The 27,512-nt window shown below is 42.2% G+C and overlaps 1 protein-coding gene across 1 annotated transcript in view; it reads left to right on the top strand.

Annotated features, from left to right (window-relative positions):
• Positions 1–27,512, top strand: part of SPARCL1 (SPARC like 1) — a 52,834-nt gene that overhangs the window by 22,775 nt on the left and 2,547 nt on the right. The window contains exons 2-10 of the mRNA XM_019963074.2: positions 7,612–7,675; positions 11,386–11,553; positions 12,060–13,025; positions 14,490–14,562; positions 15,861–15,979; positions 16,704–16,824; positions 18,930–19,066; positions 21,413–21,561; positions 22,693–22,841. Coding sequence (XP_019818633.2) covers positions 7,622–7,675; positions 11,386–11,553; positions 12,060–13,025; positions 14,490–14,562; positions 15,861–15,979; positions 16,704–16,824; positions 18,930–19,066; positions 21,413–21,561; positions 22,693–22,841 — 1,936 coding nt within the window. The 5' untranslated portion in view covers positions 7,612–7,621. The remainder of the gene's footprint in view (positions 1–7,611; positions 7,676–11,385; positions 11,554–12,059; positions 13,026–14,489; positions 14,563–15,860; positions 15,980–16,703; positions 16,825–18,929; positions 19,067–21,412; positions 21,562–22,692; positions 22,842–27,512) is intronic.

Here is a 27,512-nt window from a genome sequence, read left to right as displayed (position 1 = left end):
GGGCAAAATCGCAGTGTATGTAACCCAGGAGGTGCGGTTCACTGGAGGTCGTCGTGTTTACCACAGCTCCCGTCTTCCCATCTACCTTCTCATTCGTTACTTATGCCTTCCCCTCCGCAGAGAAAATGCTTGGATGACCACGTAGGTGTCTGACTCTTTGTGACCTTATGGACTGTAGCCCCCCAATCTCCTCCATCCATGGGATTCTCCAGGCAAGAATACTGGAGTGGGTAGCCATGCCCTCCTCCAGGGGATCTTCCTGACCCAGGGATCAAACCTGTGACTCTTAAATCTCCTGCATTGGCAGGCAGGTTCTTTACCACTAGTGCCTCCTGAGATATGGATCAGCATATTAGAATACAAATAAACATTTCCTGTGACTGCACTTTCCCCTCTAGCTATCATCTTACTCTCCTTCCTTTCATAGCCAGCTATCTTTTTATTATTATGATGATTGATTGATTGATTTGGCTGCGCTGAGTCTTAGTTGTGATGTGTGGGATCTTCAGTCTTTTTTGTGGCACACAGGATCTTTAGTTGTGGCATGTGAACTCTTAGGTGAGGCATGTGGGATCTAGTTACCTGACCAGGGATCAAACCCCGGCCCCTGCATTGGGAGCAGAATCTTAGCCACTAGACCACCAGGAAAGTCCCTCCCAGCCAACCGTCTTGAGAGTGGTCTACACTCACTGTCTTCACTCCTCTGCTGTCTATTTACTCCCCAGTTACTGAAGACTGGCCTCCACTGACACTATCGCACCAAAACCACCTACTCTTCTTCAACTCTCCACTAACCTCTGCATTTCCAAAGGCAAGGATAATCCTTAGCCGTGTTTACTCTGACCTCTCACTAACATTCAACATTTTCTTTTCCTTACATGACTGTCCTGTCTCTCATCGTTTGTATCTTTCATCTTCCCATCCTCCAACAGCACCTAATGATCTACACTAACCAGGGTGCTGGCTCCTGCCCTCTGTTCTATCCAATTGTATGAAAAGTAAGCTTTTCATGCTTACTTCCAGACCCGTTTATCTAAGTATGTGGAAGTCTCAGTTGCTCAATCGTGTCTGACTCTTTGCAACCCCATAGACTGTAGCCCACCAGGCTCCTCTGTCCATGGAGTTCTCCAGGCAAGAATACTGGAGTGGGTAACCATTCCCTTCTCCAGGGCCTGGAACCCAGGTCTCCCACATTGTGGCAGGCAATCCCTTTACCATCTGAGCCACCAGGAAAGCTGCTTATCTAAGTATATCTCTACTCAAATTCAACAAGTTCAAAACTAATTCATCATCTTTCTTCTAAAACTCTTATAATCCCTTATCTTAGTATTAACACTACTGTGTACCCAGTGGCCCAAATTAGAAATATAATAGCCCAACCCTCTTCCTTCTCTTCTTTCCACAGTATACAATTTGTCATTAAGTCCTACCTGTTCTGCCTTTTGGAGAAGGCAATGGCACCCCACTCCAGTACTCTTGCCTGGAAAATCCATGGACGGAGGAGCCTGGTAGGCTGCAGTCCATGGGGTCGCTAAAAGTCGGACACGACTGAGCAACTTCACTTTCACTTTTCACTTTCATGCATTGGAGAAGGAAATGGCAACCCACTCCAGTGTTCTTGCCTGGAGTATACCAGGGACGGTGGAGCCTGGTGGGCTGCCGTCTATGGGGTTGCACGGAGTCGGACACGACTGAAGCGACTTAGCAGTTCTGCCTTTAAATATTTCTCAGAACTATCCACCGGTATACCAGCAAATGTTTAACAACCAGCTTTTGCAGGGAGATGGTGGAATTAGGTAGCATTTGAAGATTTCCACGGTGTAATCCTCCCGCCCTGGTTGATTTCAGGCTATTAATGTGACATCACTGAACAGACTTGGGAAGAGAAGTGCATTACCACACATTATATAGTATTTCCACCTACAGATACAACAGGCATAAATACCTTAAGAGAATACGTGGTAAGGTAGTAAAAATAAGTATAAAGGGGTGACTTTTGAGTATTTCTTTTGTTTTAACATAATTAAATTATAAGTGTATATAATTTAATTTTCAATGATGGCTTTGTTTAATAGCCAGCTCACAAAATTCCTGGAAAGTTAGCAACTGGCTTTCATGAACCACGACAAGCTGGATCTGTCTCTTTGTTTTCCATTCTTAAGACCAAAGGCAAAATTTAAGGCTCTGACCATCTCTCATCTTGATATTGCAATTTCCTCCTGGTAAGTCTTTCTACTCATCTGTCCCACACATCATTGTACCAAGGATCCTTTCTAACATTCAGATGTGATTATATCACTCCCCCACTTACAATCAGTCATTGAGGCCCCATAGTTTTTCAGCTGGAATTTAAAATTCCTAGTTTAACACACAAAGACTTGTCTTGTTTGGAGCCTTATCTCCCTCTGCTTCACCCACTAACACCCTAGAAACACAAACCTACACTGTCTTACGACTCTGGACCATCACCCACGCTGTTTGCATCCTCAGATTGCCCTTCTGTCTTTCATACAGCTAACAAGTACTGACTGATTTTTCAAATCTCAGGTCAAAAACTTCCTCTTCTAAAAGCCTTTTCTATACAGGAGCAGTAGAGTGTAATGGTTAAGAACACAGACACAAAAGCAAATTCCTAGGTCTCAAACATTGGTTCTGCCACTTAGCTGAGTAACCTTGAACATGTTACTTACCCTTAATTTCCTTACTAATAAAATGATGAAAATCAAGTGTTAGCTGGTAGAATCATTTAAAAGATTCAAAGAGTTAGTATGTGCAAAACCCTTAGAACGGTACCTAAAATTTAAGCCCTTAAGACTCAGTAAATGTTAGCAGTGTATGTGTGTGTGTGTGTGCTAAGTCACTTTAGTCTTGTCTGACTCTGTATAGCCTGCCAGGCTCCTCTGTCCATGGGATTCTCCAGGCAAGAATACTGGAGTCGGGTGCCATTTCCTTCTCTGGGGGATCTTCCCAACCCAGGGATCAAACCCATGTCTCTTATGTCTCTTGCATTGGCAGGTGGGGTCTTTACCACTTAGCGACACCTGGGAAATCAATGTTAGCATTATAACTACCTAATTGTAAATGCTTCTTATCTGTATTTCCACTGCATTATGTATACACTCATCACATTATACTAAATCATTGATTTACTTGATACCCTCCTTTGTAACTCTTCAGACAGGAACAAGGTGGCCCTGTGCTTAGGCAGAGTCTAGTAAGTGCTCAATAAATGGATAAAAGAGTGATTGAGTAATGCAGGCTCTGGCCAAATGGACACATATTTCTTTTTTACTCATTTGGTTTCATTCGATTTGAGAAAGTGAAGGGAATTTATAAGATCCTGTGATCAAATCAAAGGGAAATGTGTTCTCAAATGTAATTACCTATACATAGTGCTATTAAATGGCAACTCATTCCAGTGTTCTTGCCTGGAGAAGCCCAGGGACAGAGGAGCCTGGAGAGCTGCAGTCCATGGGGTCGAAAAGAGTCGGCCGTGACTGAGCGACTTCACTTTCACTTTTCACTTTCATGCATTGGGGAAGGAAATGGCAACCCACTCCAGTGTTCTTGCCTGGAGAATCCCAGGGACAGAGGAGCCTGGTGGGCTGCTGTCTATGGGGTCGCACAGAGTCAGACACGACTGAAGCGACTTAGCAGCAGTGCTATTAAAACTAAAATCAGATGGAAATTAGCCTTAAAACCCACAATATTCTTGCTGATTGATTCTGCTTTTGTGTTGCTACCATTTTAAAGAAGAGTGGTTAACAGTCTCTTAGCCCAATTCCATCGTTACTTGTGATGAATGTAGGAAAGACTCCTGGAGTTAAAGGGTGCTTTGGTCAATGTGTGGGCAAAAGGACTTTATATGTTCCACTGGAAAATTCTTCTGACCTCATGGCAAAACTTAGATTATATTATTTTCTGAGGCTCTACACTGTTGTCCAAGAATTGCTATTTGACTTTTACGGAAGATGAAAAAAGCAAAAAGATGAATCGAGCACTTCTTAGGCATCAGGCATTTTTACAAATACTATTTCTTCTGCTTTTCTTTCTTTTTAATTGAAGGATAATCACAATACTGTGTTGGTTTCTGACATACGTCAACATGAATCAGCCATAGGTATACACAGTCCCCTCCCCATTGAGCCTCCCTCCCACCTCCTACCAATAATCTTCACAGAACTGAATTAGATGTTGTACTAGGGTTCTCCAGGGTTGGTGGGGCGGATATATATGTTTATGTGTACAGACAGAGAGAATGATTGAGTGTAAGAAATTGGCTCATTCAATTATAGACACTGGTAAAGTTCTGTGATTTGCCTTCGCAAGCTGGAGACCCAGTAAGCATGGTGATTCCGGTTAACTCTGCAGCTCTGGTCTGAAGGCCTGAGCACCAGGGGCCCTGATGAGTATATGTTCCATCCAGAGAGCATCCATCCAGACCAGTGTTCCCGATCAAACGGTGAGGCTGAGGGAGCAAATTCTCACTTATTCCATCGTTTTGTTCTATGCAGGTCCTCACCAGATTGGATGAAGTCCACCCACACTAAAAGGCAATCAGCTTTATGCAGATGACTGAGTCAAATGCTAATCTCTTCAGAAACACATTCACAGATGCACCTAGAAATAATGTTTAACCAGACACCTGGGCATCCCACAGGCCAGTCAAGTTGTCACATAAAATTAACCATCACATAGCCAACAAAGACCTACTGTATAGCACCGGGAACTCTGCTCAGTGTTATGTGGCAGTGTGGATGGAAGAGAGTTTGGGGAAGAATGGATACATGTATGTATATGGCTGAGTCCCTTTGCTGTCCACCTGAATTTGTCACAACATTGTTAATTGGATATGTAACAACACAAAATAAAAAAATTTTTAAATAAAATAAAATTAACCATCACAGGTGTTATCCCCATTTTCAGATGAGGAATCTGAGGCTCAGAGGGTTAAGTAATTTGCCAAAGATTCCATGGATGGCAAGTGTGGGTTCACGTTCAACCATGTGTGTTTCTAATCCCAAAGCACCATGTTCCTTCTACTAAGCCAGTAGTTCCAAATCAGGTGAGTTTGCCCTCCAGGGTGACTTGGCAATGTCTAGAAATATTGTTGATTGCCATAACGTGTGGGGATTAGGGGACCTGCTACTGACATGTAGTGGGTAGAAGAAGTCAGCAAGGCTGCAAACATCCTACAACACACAGGACAGCCTCCACCACTAAGAATCATCCCGCCCCAAATGGTAATTGTGCCAAGATAGAGACACCCTGTGCTAAACTATACTATTTTATATTTTAACAGTTTTCTAAAACAGTAGAAAAATAATATGCTGATCTAAAACATAAATGATTCAGTTCAGTTCAGTCACTCAGTTGTGTCTGACTCTCTGCAACCCCATGAATCACAGCATGCCAGGCCTCCCTGTCCATCACCAACTCCCAGAGTCCACCCAAACCCATGTCCATCGAGTCAGTGATGCCATCCAGCGATCTCATCCTCTGTCGTCCCCTTCTCCTCCTGCCCCCAATCTCTCCCAGCATCAGGGTCTTTTCTAATGAGTCAACTCTTCGCATGAGGTGGCCAAAGTACTGGAGTTTCAGCTTCAGCATCAGTCCTTCCAATGAACACCCAGGACTAATCTCCTTCAGAATGGACTGGCTGGATCTCCTTGCAGTCCAAGGGACTCTCAAGAGTCTTCTCCAACACCACAGTTCAAAAGCATCAATTCTTCAGTGCTCAGCTTTCCTCACATACATGACCACTGGAAAAACCATAGCCTTGACTAGACAGAACTTTGTTGGCAAAGTGATGTCTCTGCTTTTGAATATGCTATCTAGGTGGGTCATAACTTTCCTCCCATGGAGTAAGCGTCTTTTAATTTCATGGCTGCAATCACCGTCTGCAGTGATTTTGGAGCCCAAAAATATAAAGTCTGACACTGTTTCCACTGTTTCCCCATCTATTTCCCATGAAGTGATGGGACCGGAAGCCATGATCTTCATTTTCTGAATATTGAGCTTTAAGCCAACTTTTTCACTCTCCTCTTTCACTTTCATCAAGAGGCTTTTTAGTTCTTCTTCACTTTCTGCCATAAGGGTGGTGTCATCTGCATATCTGAGCTTATTGATATTTCTCCCGGCAATCTTGATTCCACCTTGTGCTTCTTCTAGCCCAGCGTTTCTCATGATGTACTCTGCATATAAGTTAAATAAGCAGGGTGACAACATACAGCCTTGACATACTCCTTTTCCTATTTGGAACCAGTCTGTTGTTCCACGTCCAGTTCTAACTGTTGCTTCCTGACCTGCATATAGGTTTCTCAAGAGGCAGGTCAGGTGGTCTGGTATTCCCATCTCTTTCAGAATTTTCCACAGTTTATTGTGATGCACACAGTCAAAGGCTTTGGCGTAGTCAATAAGGCAGAAATAGATGTTTTTCTGGAACTCTCTTGCTTTTTCGATGATCCAGCAGATGTTGGCAATTTGATCTCTGGTTCCTCTGCCTTTTCTAAAACCAGCTTGAATATCTGGAAGTTCATGGTTCATGTACTGCTGAAGCCTGGCTTGGAGAATTTCGAGCATTATTCTACTAGCGTGTGAGATGACTAGAGTTCCATAAATTTAATAAATACTGATGGAATGAGTGTGTGAATATTAAACTCTAGATTAAGATTTTAATAGCTTCACCTGCCTTTGAAAATTTGGGAAGAGTAAGTGATGGGTACCTGAGAAATTATTTTTAAAAAGGAGTCAGTTTCTAGATCCAGACAAAAGCAAAATATTGTTCAAAAAAATAAATTTTAAAATGATTCAACACAAGAAATTACTATTTGGCTCAGTTGTGAAGAATATTTACATTGTCATAATGTTAAATAATGATGTAAACAGGAATTGTGATACAGTTACTTTAGGAAGAGGGGGAAAAAGGAGAAGAATATTGTGTATATGTGTCCATGTATGTTGTGTGCATGCGTGTGTGTGTGAAGTGATAGCTGATATAGTATTAAATCAGTTGGATAATGTTTAATATTAATACATTTTTAAATACTCACTTAAGCATTTATTTTAAAATATGAGTAACTAACAGAAGAAACTGCTCCCTTTCCTTAAAACATCAAAGTATTATTTAAGCTCTAGGGATGCATTTATATATAAAACTATGATTGTAAGAAAAATCATCTAAGACAGTCATCTCCCATTTCTAAAACTCTGCACTGAATGCGTGAGTTTCTCCAATACCAAGAAGCAGTTTGTTGAATCCAAACCTAACACACTGTATTACTTCACTTTGTGACTTTTACATTCATTGTGAACACTTACAAACCTTCAGACCAAGATCTGCATACGCCTCCAATTAAGGAAGCACAGTCAACAACAGAGACAAGTTCTGCCAAACACAGCTGGGCCAAAAAATCCAGGAGCAGTCTCACTGGGACACGACTGGGTAAAAACTGCCATGAATCTGTCTTTTCAGACACGTTAATCCACAAAGACAAGTGCCTTTAAACACAAAGGACAGTATCAAGCTCAGTATTTGTTAAGAAGAGTATCTTTTAACTTCTTACAAAGAAACTTTTACCCATGACTGTTAATTATCTTCTTGATTTACAGGTCTAGAACAATGAAGACTGTGGTTTTTTTCCTATGCATTTTGGGAACTGCAGGTGCTATTCCGGTAACTGTCCTTTCCTCTGTTGTTACTTAATTCTCTCCCTCCTGACATTCAGTTTAGGAATCCTCCATTTAAAAAAAAAAATGTTCTTGAGCTTGTGCTATTTACTTAGTAATGTGTTAATCATATCACTTGATTTTATAAAGCCCTAAACTGGTAAGAAATAAACAGATCAAGGACTGCTGCTGCTGCTGCTAAGTCGCTTCAGTCGTGTCCGACTCTGTGCGACCCCATAGACAGCAGCCCACCAGGCTCCCCCATCCCTGGGATTCTCCAGGCAAGAACACTGGAGTGGGTTGCCATTTCTTTCTCCAGTGCATAAAAGTGTGAAGTGAAATTCAAGTCGCTCAGTCATGTCTGACTCTTAGCAACCCCATGGACCGCGGCCCACCAGGTTCCTCCGTCCATGGGATTTTCCAGGCAAAAGTACTGGAGTGGGGTGCCATTGCCTTCTCCAGATCAAGGACAGCCCCAACCAAAAAATAAATAAGTAAATAAAAGTGTTCTTATATAATAGTTTAAAATTCTTTTTTAATTTTAATCATTTTATTTTTCCCATGCAGGGAATGAATGACTAGTAAAAATGAAATAAGGGGACTTCCCTGGTGGTCCAGTGGCTAAGACTCTGAGGTCCCAGTGCAGGGGGCCCAGGTTCGATCCCTGGTCAGGGAGCTAGATCCCACATAGTACAACTAAGACCCAGAGCAGCCAAATAAATAAATAACATTTAAAAAAAAAATGAAATAAGGCACTTTTTCAAAATAAATTTCTTCAAGAACTATCAGTCTCTACAAATACAAATATAAGTGAAACTGTTTGCTAACAGTCTATTAGCCCAATACCAAAGAGAAAAGGAAGAAATAAATTCTCCTGTGGAAGCTCACCACACTCATACGAGAAATCTAATAAATCAGTTTGAGAAATCTTGGCGCAAATACCCACACTCTTCAGTAGTAGTTTCTGCAAGATCAATACATCCTGACTGAAAAATTCTGAGTTTATAATAAAAAGAGGAACCAAGAGGTTAGGCACAGGAAAATGATATAAATTAATCAGATCCTCATTTATCCTTGGAGATATGTCCAAGCAAGCATGCTGAAAGCAGACAGGACTAAAACATTCTTTTCTTCACACCCAGATATACTGGCCCCAGCATTCACCCTGTAATAAATCAGCCACACAGAAAGCAGATTGTTTGAGACTGTGTCAGCAGCCTCAAAATATCTGAAAGCTGTCTTTGTTTCTTCGTTTGATTACAGCTTGGCTGATCATTTGGCTATCTCCCAAGAGATCTATATCATCCTTAGTCAAACTAAGGGATTTGTGCCTTTTTCCCTTTTCACCAAATGAAGGAATCAACCTTCTTAAAACAGACGAAGCACTTTATCTCTTGTCCCTTCCCTCCCTCTCTATTGCATCCAAGATTCTGTCCTTGCTTTTTGGATAGCTTCTGGTTGCCATCTGTGTCGGCAGGGATAAACATCATGCCACCCGGACCAATAGTTCTTAGAAAACTGAGTTTGTGACCACCCCTGAGAACCGTGCTTAAGTATCAAGGAGCTACTCCAGCATAGAGGGAAGTTCCTACAGAACCATTGTTTTATTGCCCTTGCAGCTGTCGTCACAAATGTAAACAGGCATCAGAAGTGTCTTTGAACCAAATGTTTGAATGGCACGCCTGTCTACAGACATATTCCAGATGTTTCCCTATTAGGAAAACGTATTTTAATGCAGATTCGGTCCATTGGCAAAAAGCTAAGTATCTTTTCAAATGATGTACCTATGAAAACTATTGTATCATTTTTCCCACCTGCCTGAATTCTCCAGAAATCAGTGGGTTCTGTATGGTTAGGAGATTCCACATGGATTTCCAGAGGGTATGTTGTTACAAATGTATACATGGACAGAATGATGAAACAGAATTTTGCCTTTGAAAATTCCTGAAAGATAAACTGTCGTGTTCTTCATGCATTTCTTCCAACTTGCTGAGGGGGCGTGGGGGAGGCAGGACACAGACCAGGGGAGCAACTCTCCACAAAGCCAAGATCCTCAGCCACTACTGCCGTCCATCAGGCCAAACTGGCCACCGTTCTTTCTCCACATTCCTCTGAGGGCTTTTCTGGAGGGGTCTTCCCTGGTGGCTCAATCAGTAAAGAATCCGCCTGCAATGCAGGAGACCTGGGTTTGATCCCATGGTCTGGAAGATCCCCTGGAAAAGGGAATGGCAACCACTCCAGTATTCTTGCTGAGAAAATCCCAAGGACAGAGGGGCCTGGTGGGCTACAGTCCATGGGGTCACAAGAGTTGGACATGACATTGCAACTAAATCACCAGCACCAGGCGTTTAAGACTTTGCCTTCCACTGCAGGGGGTACAGGCTCAATTCCTGGTCAGGGTGCTAAGAACTCACATGCCTTGCGGCCAAAAAACCAAAACACAAAACAGAAGCAACATTGTAACAAATTTAATAGAGACTTTAAAAACTGGTCCACATAAAAGATCTTCTTAAAAAAGTTTCTCTGGATACTTTATTTAGATCATTCCTTTTAGTTGAAAAGATAATAAGCAAGAGAGGAAGCCACATCTTAGAAAACCTCATACACTATATATTTCTTTATATTATACAATCAACAATACAGGACTTGCTAATGGAGTAGACGAGTCAATCCAAATAAAATCTGAGTTTTGGACCTGCCTGACATCTGAGTGCCCACAATATCTCTCTAATAAAGATCTGTGATAAATACCTGCCTAAGATACCAGACAGTTCATATTATTACCACTGTAGGATATTACTACTGGCTATAGTAATTTTTCACTTGGATTATCCCTTTAAAATACAGAAAATGTGTTATATACTTAGCCTTATCTTGATATTTCTTCTCCTTGCACCTTTAGAGATGAGAAAGTAGAGACGAACAATTTGTCAAACCACCGACAGATAGTAAATAGCACAGTCGAAACTTGAAGCAAGGTTGCTTGGCTCTACGTCCAGTTGTTTGACTTTCCCATCAAGCCTCACTGCCCACCTCTTCATCTATGCCTCCAATCTTGCTAGAAATAGAGCCATTCCTCTAGAGGAACCAATATTCAATAGCTATTCAACCCTACTAGACCTGGTGTCCTGTTTCATATAGTTTATTAATTAGTTCAAGATTCAATTATTTTTTACTATTATACATGATTTCTCAATGGATACAAGACTGATAGTGTTAGGAAATATATATAAATACAAAATAAAAGACATAACTTTTTCTGCGAATTATCAGTGAGCACTTGTAAATTAACTTAAGAAAATGTTCAATGCAATGATAACCTATGATTAATCTGACTTCAATCTGACTTTATGCTAAAGAGTTTTCAAAATCATGAAGTTTAAATGCTTTGTAAAAGTTTGAAATAATTCCAAAAATGATTTTGGAAATAATTTGAAAATAATTCCAAAAGTTGCTATTCTTAAGATCATTGTGCCCTGTTTTCCCCTAGTCTCTGCAATATAACTTCTTTAATCATGACTGGGATTTTGTTATCACTTAAGATTATATTCTGACTATTTGCTTATATCTTTAAAAATTCTAGAGAGTATCTTTTTGCTGATGTTACAAATGAAATATATTACCACTAACAATGATGACAAGAAAAAATAACTAGAAATTGTAAGCATTAACATCTAGGCATGAATAACACAAGTCAGTTTTTAATTTTTTTTTCAGACACAAGCAAGGTTCCTATCTGATCATTCCAATCCAACTGCTGACTCCTTGAGTTTCTTCCAAGAGGCTGAAACATCTGAGCACACTGCAATCCCTCTTGTAGAGGTTGAAGATGCAGAAAATGAAAAGGAAACTGCAACATCCATAGAAGACCATTCCCATCATAAGGTAAAAGGAATACAGATGTACTAGGACAATTTTTTAAGTCTCCAAAGGCCTCAATTTTAAAGCATGGTTAAACAGGCTACCTTATTCACTCTAAGTTTAATTTTTTTAAGGTGATGATCATAGAAATACATGTGTATGTATGACTGACTCCCTTTGCTGTCCACCTGAAACTATCCCAACATTGTTCATTGGCTGTACGCCAATATAAAATGAAAAGTTTTTTTTAAAAAGATAATGATCATATCAACTGCTTCCAATCTCTAAAAGAATTGTGAGGATTAATGAGTTTTACTTCTTGGGCTGAAGTGGTACATAATTCTTATATTTCACAAAATTCAAATTCAGGTTAAACTCATAGTTGTTGAATGTGAAAAACATCATAAATAAGTTTATAAGACATTGTTTGAAGAAAAAGAATAATGACTATTCAGTGTTGCTTATGAATTGCAAATATGATGTAGATTAACATTATCATTTGTTTCAAGAATAAACTTTTTTCTTTTCAGCCTGAAAAATCTTCATTGCTAAAGTCAGAGGAGGAAAACCATGATCAGTCAGCAGATCAGGAAGAGAGTTATAACCAAAATCTGGGATTACAGGACCAAGAGAAAACTGAAAGTGACTTAACTGAGAATTTGGAGTATTCACCAACTGAAGGCACATTGGAGCTAAAAGAAGACATGAGTGAACCTCAAAAGGAGAAACTTCCAGAGAGCTTCCTTGCTCATGATGTTAGTTCCATTGTAGATTCTAACCAACAAGAAAGCATCACAAAGACAGAGGAAAACCAAAAACAACCTGTAGATGACTCCCATCCTCAGTTGAACAGTCAAGACCTACGTGATCAAGGAAACCAAGATCAGGACACAAATGGAGAAGAGGAAGGAGAGAAAGAGCCAGGTGAAGTGGGTACCCACAATGATGAAGAAGAACGGGAGACAGAGCTTCCCAAGGAGCCTTCTAACAACAAGCAGGAAGAAGACAGTACCCAATCAGATGCTGTTTTGGAAGAGTCCTATCAACCAACTCAAGAAAGCAAGATGCAGAAAGAGGAACTTGAACACGGTAGCCGAGAACAAGGAGAGGAAAACACCAATGCAGAAATGGAGGAAGAAACTGCATCAAAAATCGACAAGCCCAGTCAAGATACTGAATGGCAGAGCCAAGAAGGAAAGCCTGGCCCTGAAGTTATCAGCAACCATGAGGAGATGGATAAAAAGACCCTTTCTGAACCTCTATTGGTGGAGCCTACTGATGATGTTAACGAGGTGGCCATAAATCATGGGGCTAAGGATGACAGTGATGATGGCCCCGGATACAATGAAAGTGAGGACGACTTCACCCCAAGTGAGGAGTTCCTGAGTAATGAAAGAGCTCAGTCCATGTACTATCACTTGGAATATGAGGAGCAAATAGAAAATGCACTGAAGAATGAGAACGTAGATTCCAGTGAAACTGTAGAAAACCAACAGGTGAGATTATTTTCAATGATGCTTGTCTGATAAAGCGGTTAGCTTTATCAACAACAACAAAAAAATAGCCATGACCTTTCTCTGTGTTCTTGCAATCTCTTGTGTTTATCTCTCAGTACCTTAGTAAAATATTTGATAATTATGTATTTTTCTCTGCATCTCCATCGTTAGCCTGAAAATACCTGTTTTATTTGGGTTCCCCTAGAAGCGGACCCTGGATTTTAGTGCAGTGTGTTTGAGAGGTACAGGGACAAAGAGGAGTGGAGAAGGGATTCAGGAAAGAAAAGGAAGGTAATCAGTGATACATCAGTAAAACCATGTAAAGCAGGTTTCTCTGAATTATCGAATTTGGAGAGTGAAGGAGCTATGGCTTTTACATAAGCTGAGAGCTACTAGGAGAGGTGTCAATTTCCAAGTATTTCCCATCTATCCTTGAGAAGGCCTTCTAGAGTATCATGGTTTTCCAGGCACCGAGGCGCAGATACTGGCAGCAGAAAGTTCCTGGTGCTAACTAGAAAGGTAAATTCTAACAGATATGAGGATGGGAGATGTGACAACAGCTGCTCTCATGCCTTGAGAGCAGACACCAGCTTAGTCAGGCTGAATCACCAATATCTTGCAAAATGCCTCTAACATAATAGATCCAGCAATGTTTGTTGACTTAGCTTATAGGCAACGAACAAAGACTTCAGCCACAACTTTATTCAGCAGACATGCACCAAAATGATAATCAGGGAACAGCAACAGGATGGGGGAAAGGAAGAAACACATTGTTATTTGGTTGTTTAATCATTTGGAGCTTTCAAGCAAAACCCTGGCAGGAACCTACCAGAAGAACCTGATATAGCTTTTTGGTAGCAAGGTGGACAGTCATTTTGATTCCTGAGAACTCTGCTGCCATTCTAAGGTAGGAGTTTTCTTACATTTGAGAAACCTGCTAAAAAACTTTTCCCAACAGCTTCATAGAGATTACTGACGTAATCGTGTCTTAAGAGGATCGCATGGTAATACCACATTTCTACTGTCTTCCCAAACCAAACGGGGAGATTCCAACTTTGCTTCTGGTGTTGGTTCCAACTTTTACTGGGCAAACCCAGACATACACCACTGAGCCCAGTTAATAAAGATAACAAATCCTGTTTTCAAAGGGCTACTGTCTCTTTCCACCACTGTGGCTCATGTCTCCCTCTGAGATCTAAAATGATTGGGATAGGGACTTCCCTGGTGTCCAGTGGTTAACACTGTGCTGCCAATGCAAGGGGCATGGGTTCAATTCCTGGTCAGAGAAGTAAGATCTCATATGCCATGCAGTGTGGCCAAGAAAAAAATTTTTTAATAATAATTGAAGTAAAATAAAATGATTGAGGTATGAAAAGATCTGTGAAGGGATGCACAGTGAAACTATAAATAATGGCACAGCTTTCCTCTAAACATAATTCCACTTCTGCTTTTGTTATTATACAGGCCAAGAAAGCAGAGAGCTCACTGAAAGAAGATGAGCATTCGACTGAAGGCAACACGAGGGTGCACAGTGTCGGTGAGAATGGGCTAAGCCCACTGTCTGTGACTGTATCAGGGGAGAGATGGAATGGGCCATGCTGGGCTATACCCACCTCTTCATCAGAATTTTTCCTCTCCCAATTCCTCCCCTGGGAAATACTCCCATAAATTGCTAACATTCTCCTGTGCACATCTGATAGACAACTATGGTTAACTGTGTTTACAGACTGGAAGTCCAGTTGCAATATTACTGGTAGAATTCTTTTTCTCAAAATCATTTTGCTTTGAAAAAGCATTAATTCTGCCTTATTTACACTCAAACCCATAACTTAAGAATTTAGATTCCATATTTAATTAAGACCTAATATCAATCTTCGGAGAAGGCAATGGCACCCCACTCCAGTACTCTTGCCTGGAAAATCCCATGGACAGAGGAGCCTGGTGGGCTGCAGTCCATGGGGTTGCTAAGAGTCGGACACGACTGAGCGACTTCACTTTCACTTTTCACTTTCATGCATTGGAGAAGGAAATGGCAACCCACTCCAGTGTTCTTGCCTGGAGAATCCCAGGGATGGGGGAGCCTGGTGGGCTGCCGTCTATGGGGTCACACAGAGTCGGACACGACTGAAGTGACTTAGCAGCAATATCAATCTTTGAGTTTCCCTGGTGGCTCAGATGGTAAAGAATCAGCCTGCAATGTAGAAGACCTGGGTTTGATCTCTGGGTCAGGAAGATCCCCTGGAGAAGAGAATAGCTACCCACTCCAGTATTCCTGCTGGAGAATTCCATAGACAGAGGAGTCCAGTGAAGTACAGTTCACAGGGTCACAAAGAATCGTACACAACTGAGTGACTAACACTTTCAATCTCAGTCTCACACCCCAATCACAAAATTTTAAATTTCAACCAATAAAATTCTCGTGGCTTATTTACCTTTTGACCAATTTGCACAGCCTGGCACTATAGGTATCAGACTATGACCATTACAGGGTGGCCAAGAATAACTGTTTGTTCTTTTTAAATCCCCAATCCAAACTGTACAGAAATCTAGCGTATTGTGTAAAATAGCCTCATACCAGAGAGTCCCACTTGAAAACCAACACATTCATTACGAGGGAGGGGATATATGTAGCATACAGCTGATTCACTTTGTTGTACAGCAGAAACTAACACAACATTGTAAAATCATTATACTCCTCTAATTAAAAAATTTTTTTAATTTCTAATGTTTCCCCAGATTTTCTCTTACTCATGAAAATGGAACTATCTGGGTGAATCTGAGTTTATGTACTCAATTTAGCTTTGTCCATGTTTCCTGCCCAAATTTTTCTGTTAGATTCTTGCCTGAGCTTCCAGTGCAAAAGAGGACACATCTGCAAGGCTGATCAACATGGAAAACCCTACTGCGTCTGCCAAGATCCAGCATCTTGTCCTCCTACAAAACTCCTTGACCAAGTAAGTTTTTTACAAAATGGTCTTTAAGGGACATCAAACAGTTGGGTGATTTGATTTGAATGGAAGTAATTTGCAATTGAAATTTTTGTTTCAAAAAAAAAATGTAGGGACTTCCCTGGTAGTCCAGTGGTTAAGAATTCACCTGGCAATGCAGGGGACACAGGTTCAATCCCTGAACGGGGAAGATCCCTCATGCCCATGCCATAGAGCAACTAAACGCATCAACAACAGAAGCCACCATGGTGAGAAGCCCTTCCACTGCAGCTAGAGAGTAGCCTCCGCTGTGCAACGAGAGGAAGCCCATATGCAGCAATGAAGACTCAGCACAGTCAAAAATGTAAAAATTAAGCTTAAAAAGAAGTAAATGTCCCGGTTATCATCTGATATTTAAATAATAGCCAAGAGAAACAAATACCAACAAAATCAAAGAATTTCAACTGTGCCTTCAAATAATAATGGCATTTATGTAGAATTCATTTTAAAACTCATTCTATCCTTGGAATCATCTGCAATTTTTATTCTGTGTTTATCAGCTAGATTATCATCACCATGGGTATAAGTTAGTTGATTTTGGGCGTCAGATGGGATAGTTAGGGTTTTAATAGCATCCCCTAACTGACCACATTTTTGGCTCAGCAGTTGGTTAAACAGCCTTTAAAGAGCACAGTATTTTCCCAATGAACATTCGTCAACTTGAGGTTTTTCTTATGCTTATCTTTCCTAGGTTTGTGGCACTGACAATCAGACCTATGCCAGCTCCTGTCATCTCTTTGCTACTAAGTGCAGAATGGAGAGGACGAAAAAGGGGCACCAGCTGCACCTGGATTACTTTGGAGCCTGCAAAAGTAAGAGAACATCACTACTGGCATCTGCCGTTGCAAAAAAGTTGGGGTGAACCTGAATAAAATATATAATACATATGTATTCATATATATATATATATAGGTTCCCTAGTAGCTCAGCTGATAAAGACTCCACCTGCAATGCAGGAGACCCCAGTTCAATCCCTGGGTTGCGAAGATCCCCTTGAGGAGGCATAGCTACCCACTTCTTGCCTGGAGAATCTCATGGACACAGGAGCCTGGTGGGCTACAGTCCATGGGGTCTCAAAAAGTTGGGTATGATTGAGCAACTAAGCACAGCACAGCACTCATATATATGCAGACAACATGAACAACAAAATCTAATGTAGTTCTGAATTCAGGCTGTACATTAGGATAACTGGGAAGGCTTTTTTTTTTTTTAATTAGAAGAATGGGGACTTCCCTGGTGGCCCAGTGGTTGGGACGCCACGCTTCCAATGCCAGGGACGCAGGCTCCAACCACGGTTGGGGAACTAAGATTCCATGTGCCTTGCACTGCAGCCAAAATAAATGACATAAAATAAATTTTTAAAATAAAAATTAGAAGAATAACTCCTAGGCTTTAACCATAAGTGATTCTGATTTAATTGGACTGAGTTGGAACCTTGGCATTGTTCTTTCATTCGTTTTCAAAGTAACCTAGACAATTCTAATGTGCAGCCAGGGTTCCGAACCACTATGATAATGTTATCCACTTAATAACTGAGATGAATCATTGGAATTTTGTTAAATTAGTTGTCCTCTTCCCAAGTTAAAGTCTGCCAAGAAGTTTAATGACAACTTATTCTTCCAGACTTTTTGAAAAATTGTCTTCCTTCCCCAGGATACTCTCAATTGTGTTTGCATCTGCTGGTCGCTAAATGATTCTCCACACGAGCAGTGTTCACTAACCTCTTCTGTCCTTCCGGACACATGAAAGGAGCCTGTTTCTCAGTCCCCTTGATGTTAGACGCAGCCACACGAGTTGCTTTGTCCAGTGAAATCTGGGCAAAAATCATCCCTGTGAGCTCTGGGCAGAGCATTCAAGAGCTGGTGTATGGGGACTTCCCTGGTGGTCCAGTGGTTCAGACTTCACCTTCCAAAGCAGGGGGTGAGGGTTCAGTCCCTTACTGGGAAGTTAAGACCCTACATGCTTCTTGATCAAAAAACCAAAGCATAAAACAGAAGCAATATTGTAACAAATTCAGTAAAGACTAAAAATGGACCACATCCCAAAACATTCTAAAAAAAAAAAAAAAAAAAGATCTGATCTGACTTTAAAAAAATAAATAAGTGAGCTGGTGTATGGCTCTCCATGCTCCCTTCACCTCGTGTTGAGATGGTGGTGTCTCCCCTACCCTGAACCCCAGAGAGACTGAGATGAGCAGAGCTCAGTTGCCAACTTGTATGGGACATGTAGCAGGATTGAGAAATAAATGTTTGATGTGATACACAACATAACGGTCAGCACTGCTGTCTGATATATTTGAAAGTTGCCAAGAGAGTAGATTCTGAAAGTTCTCATCAGAAGGAAATAAAAAATGGAGGTCACTATACAAGGTTATTAATGTTAACCAAACTTGCTGTGCTATCCATTACACAATATATATGTATGTAAAGTCATTATGCTATACGCCTTAAACTTACCGGGTGGTATGTCAATTATATCTGAAAAAAAAAAATGTTCCTTTAAGTCGAGATTTAATATTATTATCACAGTATTAGCTGACTTCTGCCTTTTTCTCTTTTCTCCTAATAAATAACTCTTGTGACCTCCACCTCTGAATTCCGACTCTCTGATTCTAGTGCAGTGGTTCTCAGTCCTGGCTGCACATCACAGTTACTTACAGAGCTTTTAAAGCATCCTGATTCCTAGGCTCCATGCCAGATCAATCAAATCTTTGAAAGGCCGCTGGCATCTGGTATGGCTTTACAATGCTTCTGGCGATTGTGTTTCGGCAGCAGGATAAAGGACCACTGTTGTGACGGAGGACCAGTGAGGCTGCTGTCAGTCACCAGAAGGTGTGAAGCATCCTGTTATGAAGACTTTTCCTGGGACAGGAGTAAAACTTCAAAATTAAAATCTGTGTACTTTCTGTTTGGAACAGCTATTCCTGCTTGTACGGACTTCGAAGTGACCCAGTTTCCTCTAAGGATGAGAGACTGGCTCAAGAATATCCTTGTGCAGCTTTATGAACCTAACCCTGAGCACTCTGGATATCTGAACGAGAAGCAGAGAAATAAAGTAAGTCATCCACGGTCAGCTACCCAGTCTGTCTACCAGGAAAAAAGGTATGGGGCGGGAGGGAGGTATGGTGAAGGCTTGCCTTCCTCTGTAAAACCACACCTGGTTGATACATATGGAAGAACACAATAGTAGAGGTCATTGTTCATGCCCCAAAGTTTGGGACATGACACGACCAACCCCGCCCCCCCCCCCATTTCTACACACAGGGCCAGGGGCCTTAGCAAGGGCTCTGGAACTCATACCCAGAGCAAGCTCTACTGACCTCAATTCAGTGTTCATATCTTCAGGCCCAGACATATTCTTTAAATCTAAACCTCTTTCTTGCCCTCATAGGCCAGACACAGATTTATGATATAAGATCAGTTCAGTTCAGTCACTCAGTCGTGTCCGACTCTTTGTGACCCCATGGACTGCAGCACACCAGGCCTCCCTGTCCATCACTAACTCCCAGAGTTTACTCAGACTCATGTCCATTGAGTTGGTGATGCCATCCAACCATCTCATCCTCTGATAAATCCATTATTAACAATGTCAGTAATATATTAAGAAGAAAAAGGGCAGAATATTGGTTCTAGAAGTTCCCAGGGGAAAACTAGCATCTGATAGTTATTGAGTGTATACCAGGTACCTGGAATTGATTTACATGCTGGAAATACAGCAATGAGGAACCCCCCGGAGGCTCAGAGGGAAAGAAAAAGCCTGCAATGCAGGAGGCGCAGGAGACCCGAGTTTGACCCCTGGATAGGGAAGACCCCCCTGGAGGAGGGCATGGCAACCCACTCCAGTATTCTTGCCATGGATAGAGGAGCCTGGTGAGCTACAGTCCATGGGCTCACAAAGAGTCGTAAACTACTGAAGCGACTTAGCATGTGCAATACAGCAGTGAAGCAAACAAAAAAAAATCTCTGGCGTCATGAACTTATATTCTGAGCAAAGAGACAATATATAGTTATAAACATGCATGCTAAATCACTTCAGTCGTGTCCAGCTCTTTGTGACGCCACGGACCACACAATAGCCTGCCAGGCTCCTCTGTCCATGGGATTCTCCAGGCAAGAATACTGGAGTGGGTTTCCATGCCTTCCTCTAGGGGATCCTCCTGACCCAGGGATCGAACCCTTGTCTCTAGCATTTCCTACATAGGCAAGTGGGTTCTTTACCACTAGTGCCAGCTGGGAAGCCCATGTCAAGTCAAGTCAAGTCAAGTTGCTCGCTCAGTCGTGTCTGACTCTTTGCAACCCCATGGACGGTAGCCCACCAGGCTCCTCCATCCATGGCATTCTCCAGGCAAGAATACTGGAGTGGGTTGCCATTTCCTTCTCCAGGCGATCTTCCCGACCCAGGGATCAAACCCAGGTCTCCCGCATTGCAGGCAGACGCTTTAACCTCTGAGCCACCAGGGAAGCCTTGGGAAGCCCATGTATGTGTACATAATTATGGGGCTTCCCAAGTGGTGCTTGTGGTAAAGAACATTAGATACAAAACAGGGACATTTCAGTGAAAATATCACGTGGCATCAAACCAAGACTAACCTGAGATGCAACAGGCACTGGATGGAAATACTTAGACCAGGGTCCCCAAGCTCCAGGATCTAATGCCTGATGATCTGAGGTGGAGCTGATGTAAAGGCACTAGAAATAAAGTGTGCAATAAATGTAATGTGCTCAAAAGTGAAGTGAAGTTTCTCAATCGTGTACAACTCTTTGTGACCCCATGGACTGTAGCCCACCAGGCTCCTCCATCTATGGGATTTCCCAGGCAATAATACTAGAGTGGGTTGCCATTTCTTTCTCCAGGGAATCTTCCTGACCCAGGGATCAAACCCAGGTCTCCTGCATTGCAGACAGACTCTTTACCCTCTGAGCCACCAATCATTCCAAAAACCTTTCCCTCTTCTGGGTCTATGGAAAAACTGTCTTCCATGAAACCAGTCCCTGGTGCCATAAAAGTCTGGGGACCACTGACTTAGAGGATTGAAAATGGAGCATGCCAATGGGGAAGAGCAGGACTTTTTGCCAACTAAGTGCCTAGATCAGTTCAGCCCTTTTCATTCAAACCTTCTCATTGTTCTAAGAAACATGATGGACATTATTTGGTTAAAAGATCAAAAAAAGATTTAAATTTATTCAAAAACCACAGGATTTTTTACTGTTAGCTATTATTCTATGGAGAAAGGCTATAGTGTTGATTAGTTAGAAGGCATGTAATTTATTCTCAAATAACATTCTGGTTTTGTTTTCCTCTGTTATGTTACAATGACTCTTCAAGTAAAGTTTATAAGTTTATTAAATGATAATTCCATTACACTTGTCTGATTCTCTGATGATCCTCTCCCTTTCGAAGGTCAAGAAAATTTACCTGGATGAAAAGAGACTCTTGGCTGGAGACCATTCCATCGACCTTCTCTTAAGAGACTTTAAGAAAAACTACCATATGTACGTGTATCCTGTGCACTGGCAGTTCAGCGAGCTGGACCAGCATCCTCGGGACAGGTAAAAGCTGTCCACCTTCCCATCACTAGGTCATGCCCCTGATATAATGGTGAGTTGCTTATACCAAGAGAATTCTAAACAGATTTAGGAAACTTCCCGCTATCCACTGGAGAACACAGAAATGCCAAACAAATATGGCTAGGAGTCTACACACAAAGCTGCTTTGAAACTAACAGAATATGGCCATGCCTCTGCTCCCTAGTTCACTTGTTAGGGTCCAGCCCCCCCCCCCCCCCCCCCCCCGCTCTAGAGACTCTTTCAACTCTTTCTCATTTTTAAAAAAAAATATTTCTTTATTTGGCTGCGCTGAGTCTTAGTTGCAGCATGTGGGATCTAGTTCCCTGACCAGGGATAGAACCTGGGCCCCCTGCACTGCAAACTCGAAGTCTTAGCCACTGTACCACCAGGGAAGTCCCAACTTGTTCTCATTCTTTTTTTAAAAAAATTATTTATGTATTCATATTTTTGGCTGTGCTGGGTCTTGTTGCTGTACGGGCTTTTCTCTAGTTGCGGCAAGTGGGGGTTACTCTCCAGTTGTGGTACACAGGCTCCTCATTGCAGTGGCTTCTCTAGTTGCAAACCACGGGTTCTAGGACTTGTGGGCTCAGTAGTGGCAGGTCCCAGGCTCTAGAGCACAGGCTCAATAGTTGTGGTGCATGGTCTTAGCTACTTCCCGGCATGCGGGATCCTCCCAGATCAGGGATCGAACACGTGTCTTCTGCACTAACAGTCCGACTCCTTACCACTGACACAACAGGGAAGCCCTCTTTCTCATTCTTGATCCTAAATTTCCAAGATACTCTGATGGACCCCACTTGAGTCAGATGCCTACCATCGGGTAGGCCAGTGGTAAGAGCTAGGTTGCATAAACATGATTCTTGGGGTGCATCCCGATAAATTTAGGGTGGAGGGAGGACAGTTCCTAGTGAAGAAGGAAACCTTATGCATTGACACTCAAAAAGCTGCATCTTACCGATAAACAGTTTATTTCTTTTGTAGCTTTTCATGAACGTACTATGTGTTTGCCATCCTCGGTAACCTTGTGAAAGAAAAAAGCCCTTGGTGATCTGAAGAGTCCACTTTTCATACATCAATTACTCAGTTAACTGGCTGCCATTTGTCTCGTCGCAGGGTCCTGACCCACTCTGAGCTCGCACCTTTGCGAGCATCTCTCGTGCCCATGGAACACTGCATAACGCGCTTCTTTGAAGAGTGTGACCCCAACAAGGATAAGCACATCACCCTGCAGGAGTGGGGCCACTGCTTTGAAATTAAAGAAGGTAAATTGATCATCAGCCCAGGGAGAGGGGTGCTCTCTTCCCCCAGACAAGCCCTAAGCCCTGCAGTTCCCAGAGAGGTCCTGCTTGCTGTGTGTTAGACTGCAACCCAGAAGCCACAGGCTGGCAGTGTCCCCAGTAGAACCGCTGCCACTGCAAGGTCGTTTCTTAATCTGTTCCAAAGGCTGTGCCAGTGTGCTCAGTCACTCAGTCACGTCTGACTCTTTGTGAACCCCTGGACTGTAGCCTGCCAGGCTCCTCCATCCATGGGATTTTCTAGGCAAGAGTACTGGAGTGGGTTGCCATTCCCTTCCCCAGGAGATCTTTCGGACCCAAGGATTGAACCCAGGTCTCCTGCATCTCCTGCACTGGCAGGTGGATTTTTTTAACCACTGAGCCACCTGTTCTAAAGGGTAGCATGGGTGAATATTTAAGAGATAAAGGCACTGAGGTCTCAGAAATTGGTTAAACCTAAGAAAGTGATGTGAACTCCAACAGCTGAGTCAAATCTCAGAAGGCTACCCTTCTGAGCAAGGAAGGAAGGATTTTATATCCTTCCTTAATTTGAATATTGGGCCTAACTTTAAAAATTGTATGTGAAACTGAAACTCCAATACTTTGGGCACCTGATGTGAAGAGCTAACTCATTGGAAAATACCTTGATGCTGAGAAAGATTGAGGGTGAAGGGGGTGACAGAGGATGAGATAGTTGGATGGCATCACCAACTCAATGGACATGAGTTTGAGCAAACTCCAGGAGATAGTGAAGGACAGGAAAGCCTGGTGTGCGGCAGTTCATGGGGTCACAGAGGTGGACACAACTTGGTGACCGAACAAAAACAGTGTGATTGTTGAACAACAACACTGAACAACAACAGTGTGTTGTCAATCAAACAGCAAGCTTGATTCTGAAAAATCAGAGATGCCAGAAGAATCTTAGAATTTATTACCAACACAAAAGATGTTCACCAGTTGTGCCCAGATATAACTCCTTTAATTCAAAAGGTGTTCCCCCTGCAGTGGAGGTATTTAAATTTAGACATTTATTTTGCTAGGCTATGTCTTAATCTACTTCCTTTTCTTTTCCTAAGTTACAGTCAATTTTTTTTTGAGCAACCATGCTTTTAATAATCAAGGTATGAAAAACAGTCAAAAATGAGCAATCAAATCTAGTTGCAGAATATAAATCAACAGTGAACATCAAATCTCTAGAGCGGAGGTTTGACCCATATGTTCACAACACACATACATGTAGGATGAATATACAACCAAAAAGTAAAAGAAAAGTAAGTTCATCAAAGGTCAGAGTTTCCCCAAAAGAGGGAATCTGTGGGGCCTTCACTTTAAAAGTATTCTTCATGCACATGTGTGATGCCTTGACATGGGAAAGAAAGAGTTGGAATATGAGGATTTAGTCATTTATGGATAAACATCCATTTATCCATAAACATAAACATTTATGGATAAACTAAGCATCTCTCTACAATGTTATTCTATGAAATAAACAGAACTGTAGTGAGCCAAGAATGAATAAGCACTTGAAAGTGAAAGCTTAGTCGCTCAGTCACGTCTGACTCTTTGAGAACAGATGGACTGTAGCCCGCCAGGCTCCTGTGTCCATGGGGTTTTCCAGGCAGGAATGCTGGAGTGGGTTGCCATGCCCTTCTCCAGGGGATCTTCCCGATGCAGGGATTGAACCCGGGACTCTTGCCTTGCAGGCAGATTCTTTACTGTCTGAGCCACCGGAGAAGCCTGATAACATAAGCACAATTGTAATGAGCAAACAATGAAGAAGCACCTCACCCTGTGTATTAGTTGTGTGTTTCTGCACAACAAATTGCCCTAAAGGTTAGAAGTTTAAAACCTCTCTCAGTTTCTGAGGATCAGGAATCCCTGGTAGTTTACCTGGATGGGTCTGCTTTGGAGTCCACGCTGAGGATCCATGCTTTAGGATCCGCTCTAAGCTCATTTACATGGCTGTTGGCAGGAGCCTTCAGTTCCTCACCATGTGGTCCTTTCCATGGTGCTGCTCATAACATGGTATCTGGTTTCCTCCAGAGCAAGTGATCAAAGAGAGACGGAAGGAGAGAGAGAGTCCAAGACAGAAGCCGCAATGTCTTTTAGGACTAATCTCAGAAGTGACATTTTTCTGCCATATTCTGTTTGTCACACAGTCGAACCCTGCCACAGTGTGGGAGGAGATCACAGGAGATGGGACTCACTGGGGGCCTTCATGGAGACTGGCGACCACATACTGTTTGCACCTTATTAGCATCAATAGGCGGAGAAGGCAATGGCAACCCACTCCAGTGCTCTTGCCTGGAAAATCCCATGGATGGAGGAGCCTGGTAGGCTGCAGTCCATGGGGTCTCTAAGAGTCGGGCACAACTGAGCGACTTCACTTTCACTTTTCACTTTCATGCATTGGAGAAGGAAATGGCTACCCACTCCAGTGTTCTTGCCTGGGAATCCCAGGGATGGGGAATCCCAGCAGCAGCATCAATAGGAAGTTAATGGGAAGTTAAAAACCAGACTCAAGCAAATAATGCCAATTTCCTTTCTAATATCTCTTCTATTAACACAGAATATGTGTTATCTATGTGGCTCAGAAGGTAAAGCGTCTGCCTGCAATGAGGGAGACCTGGGTTCGATCCCTGGGTAGAGAAGATCCCCTGGAGAAGGAAATGGCAACCCACTCCAGTATTCTTGCCTGGAAAATTTCATGGACAGAGGAGTCTGGTAGGTTACAGTCCATGGGGTCTCTAACGATGGGACACAACTGAGTGACTTCACTTTCACTTTCATAGATATCTAACATCTATCTTACACACTCACATACATCCCTAAAAAGGGTTAACACAGTTTTTTCCAAATACCATGTTAAAAAGACAAAATATACCCAAGCTTCCCCACCCGCTCCTCTCTACCAAAATCAAGAGAAAAATTTAGCTGAGACAGGACATATTTATGCACACCCTCTTAACACGGCATGTGATTTTAAGGGCGCGATCCAAAGGCAAATTTAAACAGAGGCCATTTCAGGAACCTAGTTGCCCTTCACTGTTCGTTTTGAAACTTCTGGCAGCTCTTCAGCATGTGGGCCCACTCAGGCCTTGTGCTGGCTGGTTGTCTGGGAGAAGTAGAAAGAGCTTCAAGTTCAGCCACTCGCAAAGCCCCTAATGATCTTGTTTGTTCACTGTGGTTTGGCCATGATTATGTTATTTAGAAGAAAGGAAAGATTTATCACAGAGTAAGCCAATAAAGCAGATATTAAATATTCAGTCGGAACAAGTACTGATTTGGGATGCAGCTAGGGGGGAAAAAAAGGCGATTTGAAGGCATACCCTTTACTCCCTTAGGACTGAGAAATCCACAGGGCAAAATATATGTTAGCCAGTGTTGTCCTGAATTTTAACTCCCTTTGCTCTGAACTAGATATGCTCAAATATTCCAGCTCTGTCATTAACGAGCTCTGCGGATTAGGGCATGCCACTTAACCTCAGCAAGTCTCATCTTCCTTGTGTGTAAAATGGGATTCAATGCAGAGATGAGGAGTCTTATTTATTGAATACCTATGACATACCATGGACTGACACATATCCATGTGAATCTTTAGGAAAACCTTCCAAGTAAGACTAACGGGAGAAACAAGTCACATCATGCAGGTCCTACTAAGCCAGTTAAAGACGTTATCCTCAGAGTACTGGAGGATCACCAAAGTGCTTTAAACAGGGCAGTGATTTCACTGGATTTGTATTTAAGAAAGATTCTTCTGGTTACATTGTGGAAAAGCCAGAGAACCCTTGTGGTAAATCCAGGCAAAAAACTGATGAGAACTTGAATTAGGGCAGTTGTAGTGGGGGTCGCACAGAGTCGGACATGACTGAAGCAACTTAGCAGCAGCAGCAGCAGTGGGGAGGGGGGGAAGACAAGTAAACATATTTCAACTATATTTATTTTATTTTTTATTTATTTGTATATTTTCTTGGCCTGGCCACGCAGCATGTGGGATCTTAGTTCCCCTACCAGGGATTGAACCCATGGCCCCTGTGTTGGAAGCAGAGTCTTAACCGCTGGACTGCCAGAGAAGTCCCCTCAAATATATTTTTAAATATCAACATATTCAAGATATAGTTGAGAATACAAACATATTCAATATGTATAGTGTGTAGAAATAATAAGACAATGTTTGATAAGAAATACGTGGAGGTGGGAAGCGGGCAGTTGAGAGCCTGAGAGGAAGAGGGGTACAGTGCCCAGGTTCCTGGCTCAGGTCGGGCAGACCAAGGAGAGGTACTTTCCACTGAAACAGTAAGCACAAGAACAGAAGCTGGCTTGGGGAAAATGTTAAATCCCATTTGGGACACATTGAGTTTTCAAGTCCTGACAGCATACAGTTGATAGTTGAATATATGGGTCTGCTTTTCAAGACAGAGTTGGGGAGTTGAAATATGTATTTGGGGATTGCCAGCATACAGAAAATAACTGATACCAGGAAAAGAAATCAATTCCCTAAGGACAAGGTGCCGAGTTACATGGGAAAGGGTCTTGCATTGAGTACCAAGGAGCAACATCCAGACAATGGACAGAGGAGGATGGAGTTCGTGAAGGAGAATGAAGAGGCTCCTGCAAGGAAAAAGAAAAGAGGAGAGGGCCACATCTCTGGAGGTGTTT

Source organism: Bos indicus, chromosome 6, assembly GCF_029378745.1.
Source record: "Bos indicus isolate NIAB-ARS_2022 breed Sahiwal x Tharparkar chromosome 6, NIAB-ARS_B.indTharparkar_mat_pri_1.0, whole genome shotgun sequence".
NCBI classification, from domain to species: Eukaryota; Metazoa; Chordata; class Mammalia; order Artiodactyla; family Bovidae; genus Bos; species Bos indicus.
Note: the sequence above shows the minus strand (reverse complement) of the source record. Positions and strands in the feature narration are given on the sequence as shown.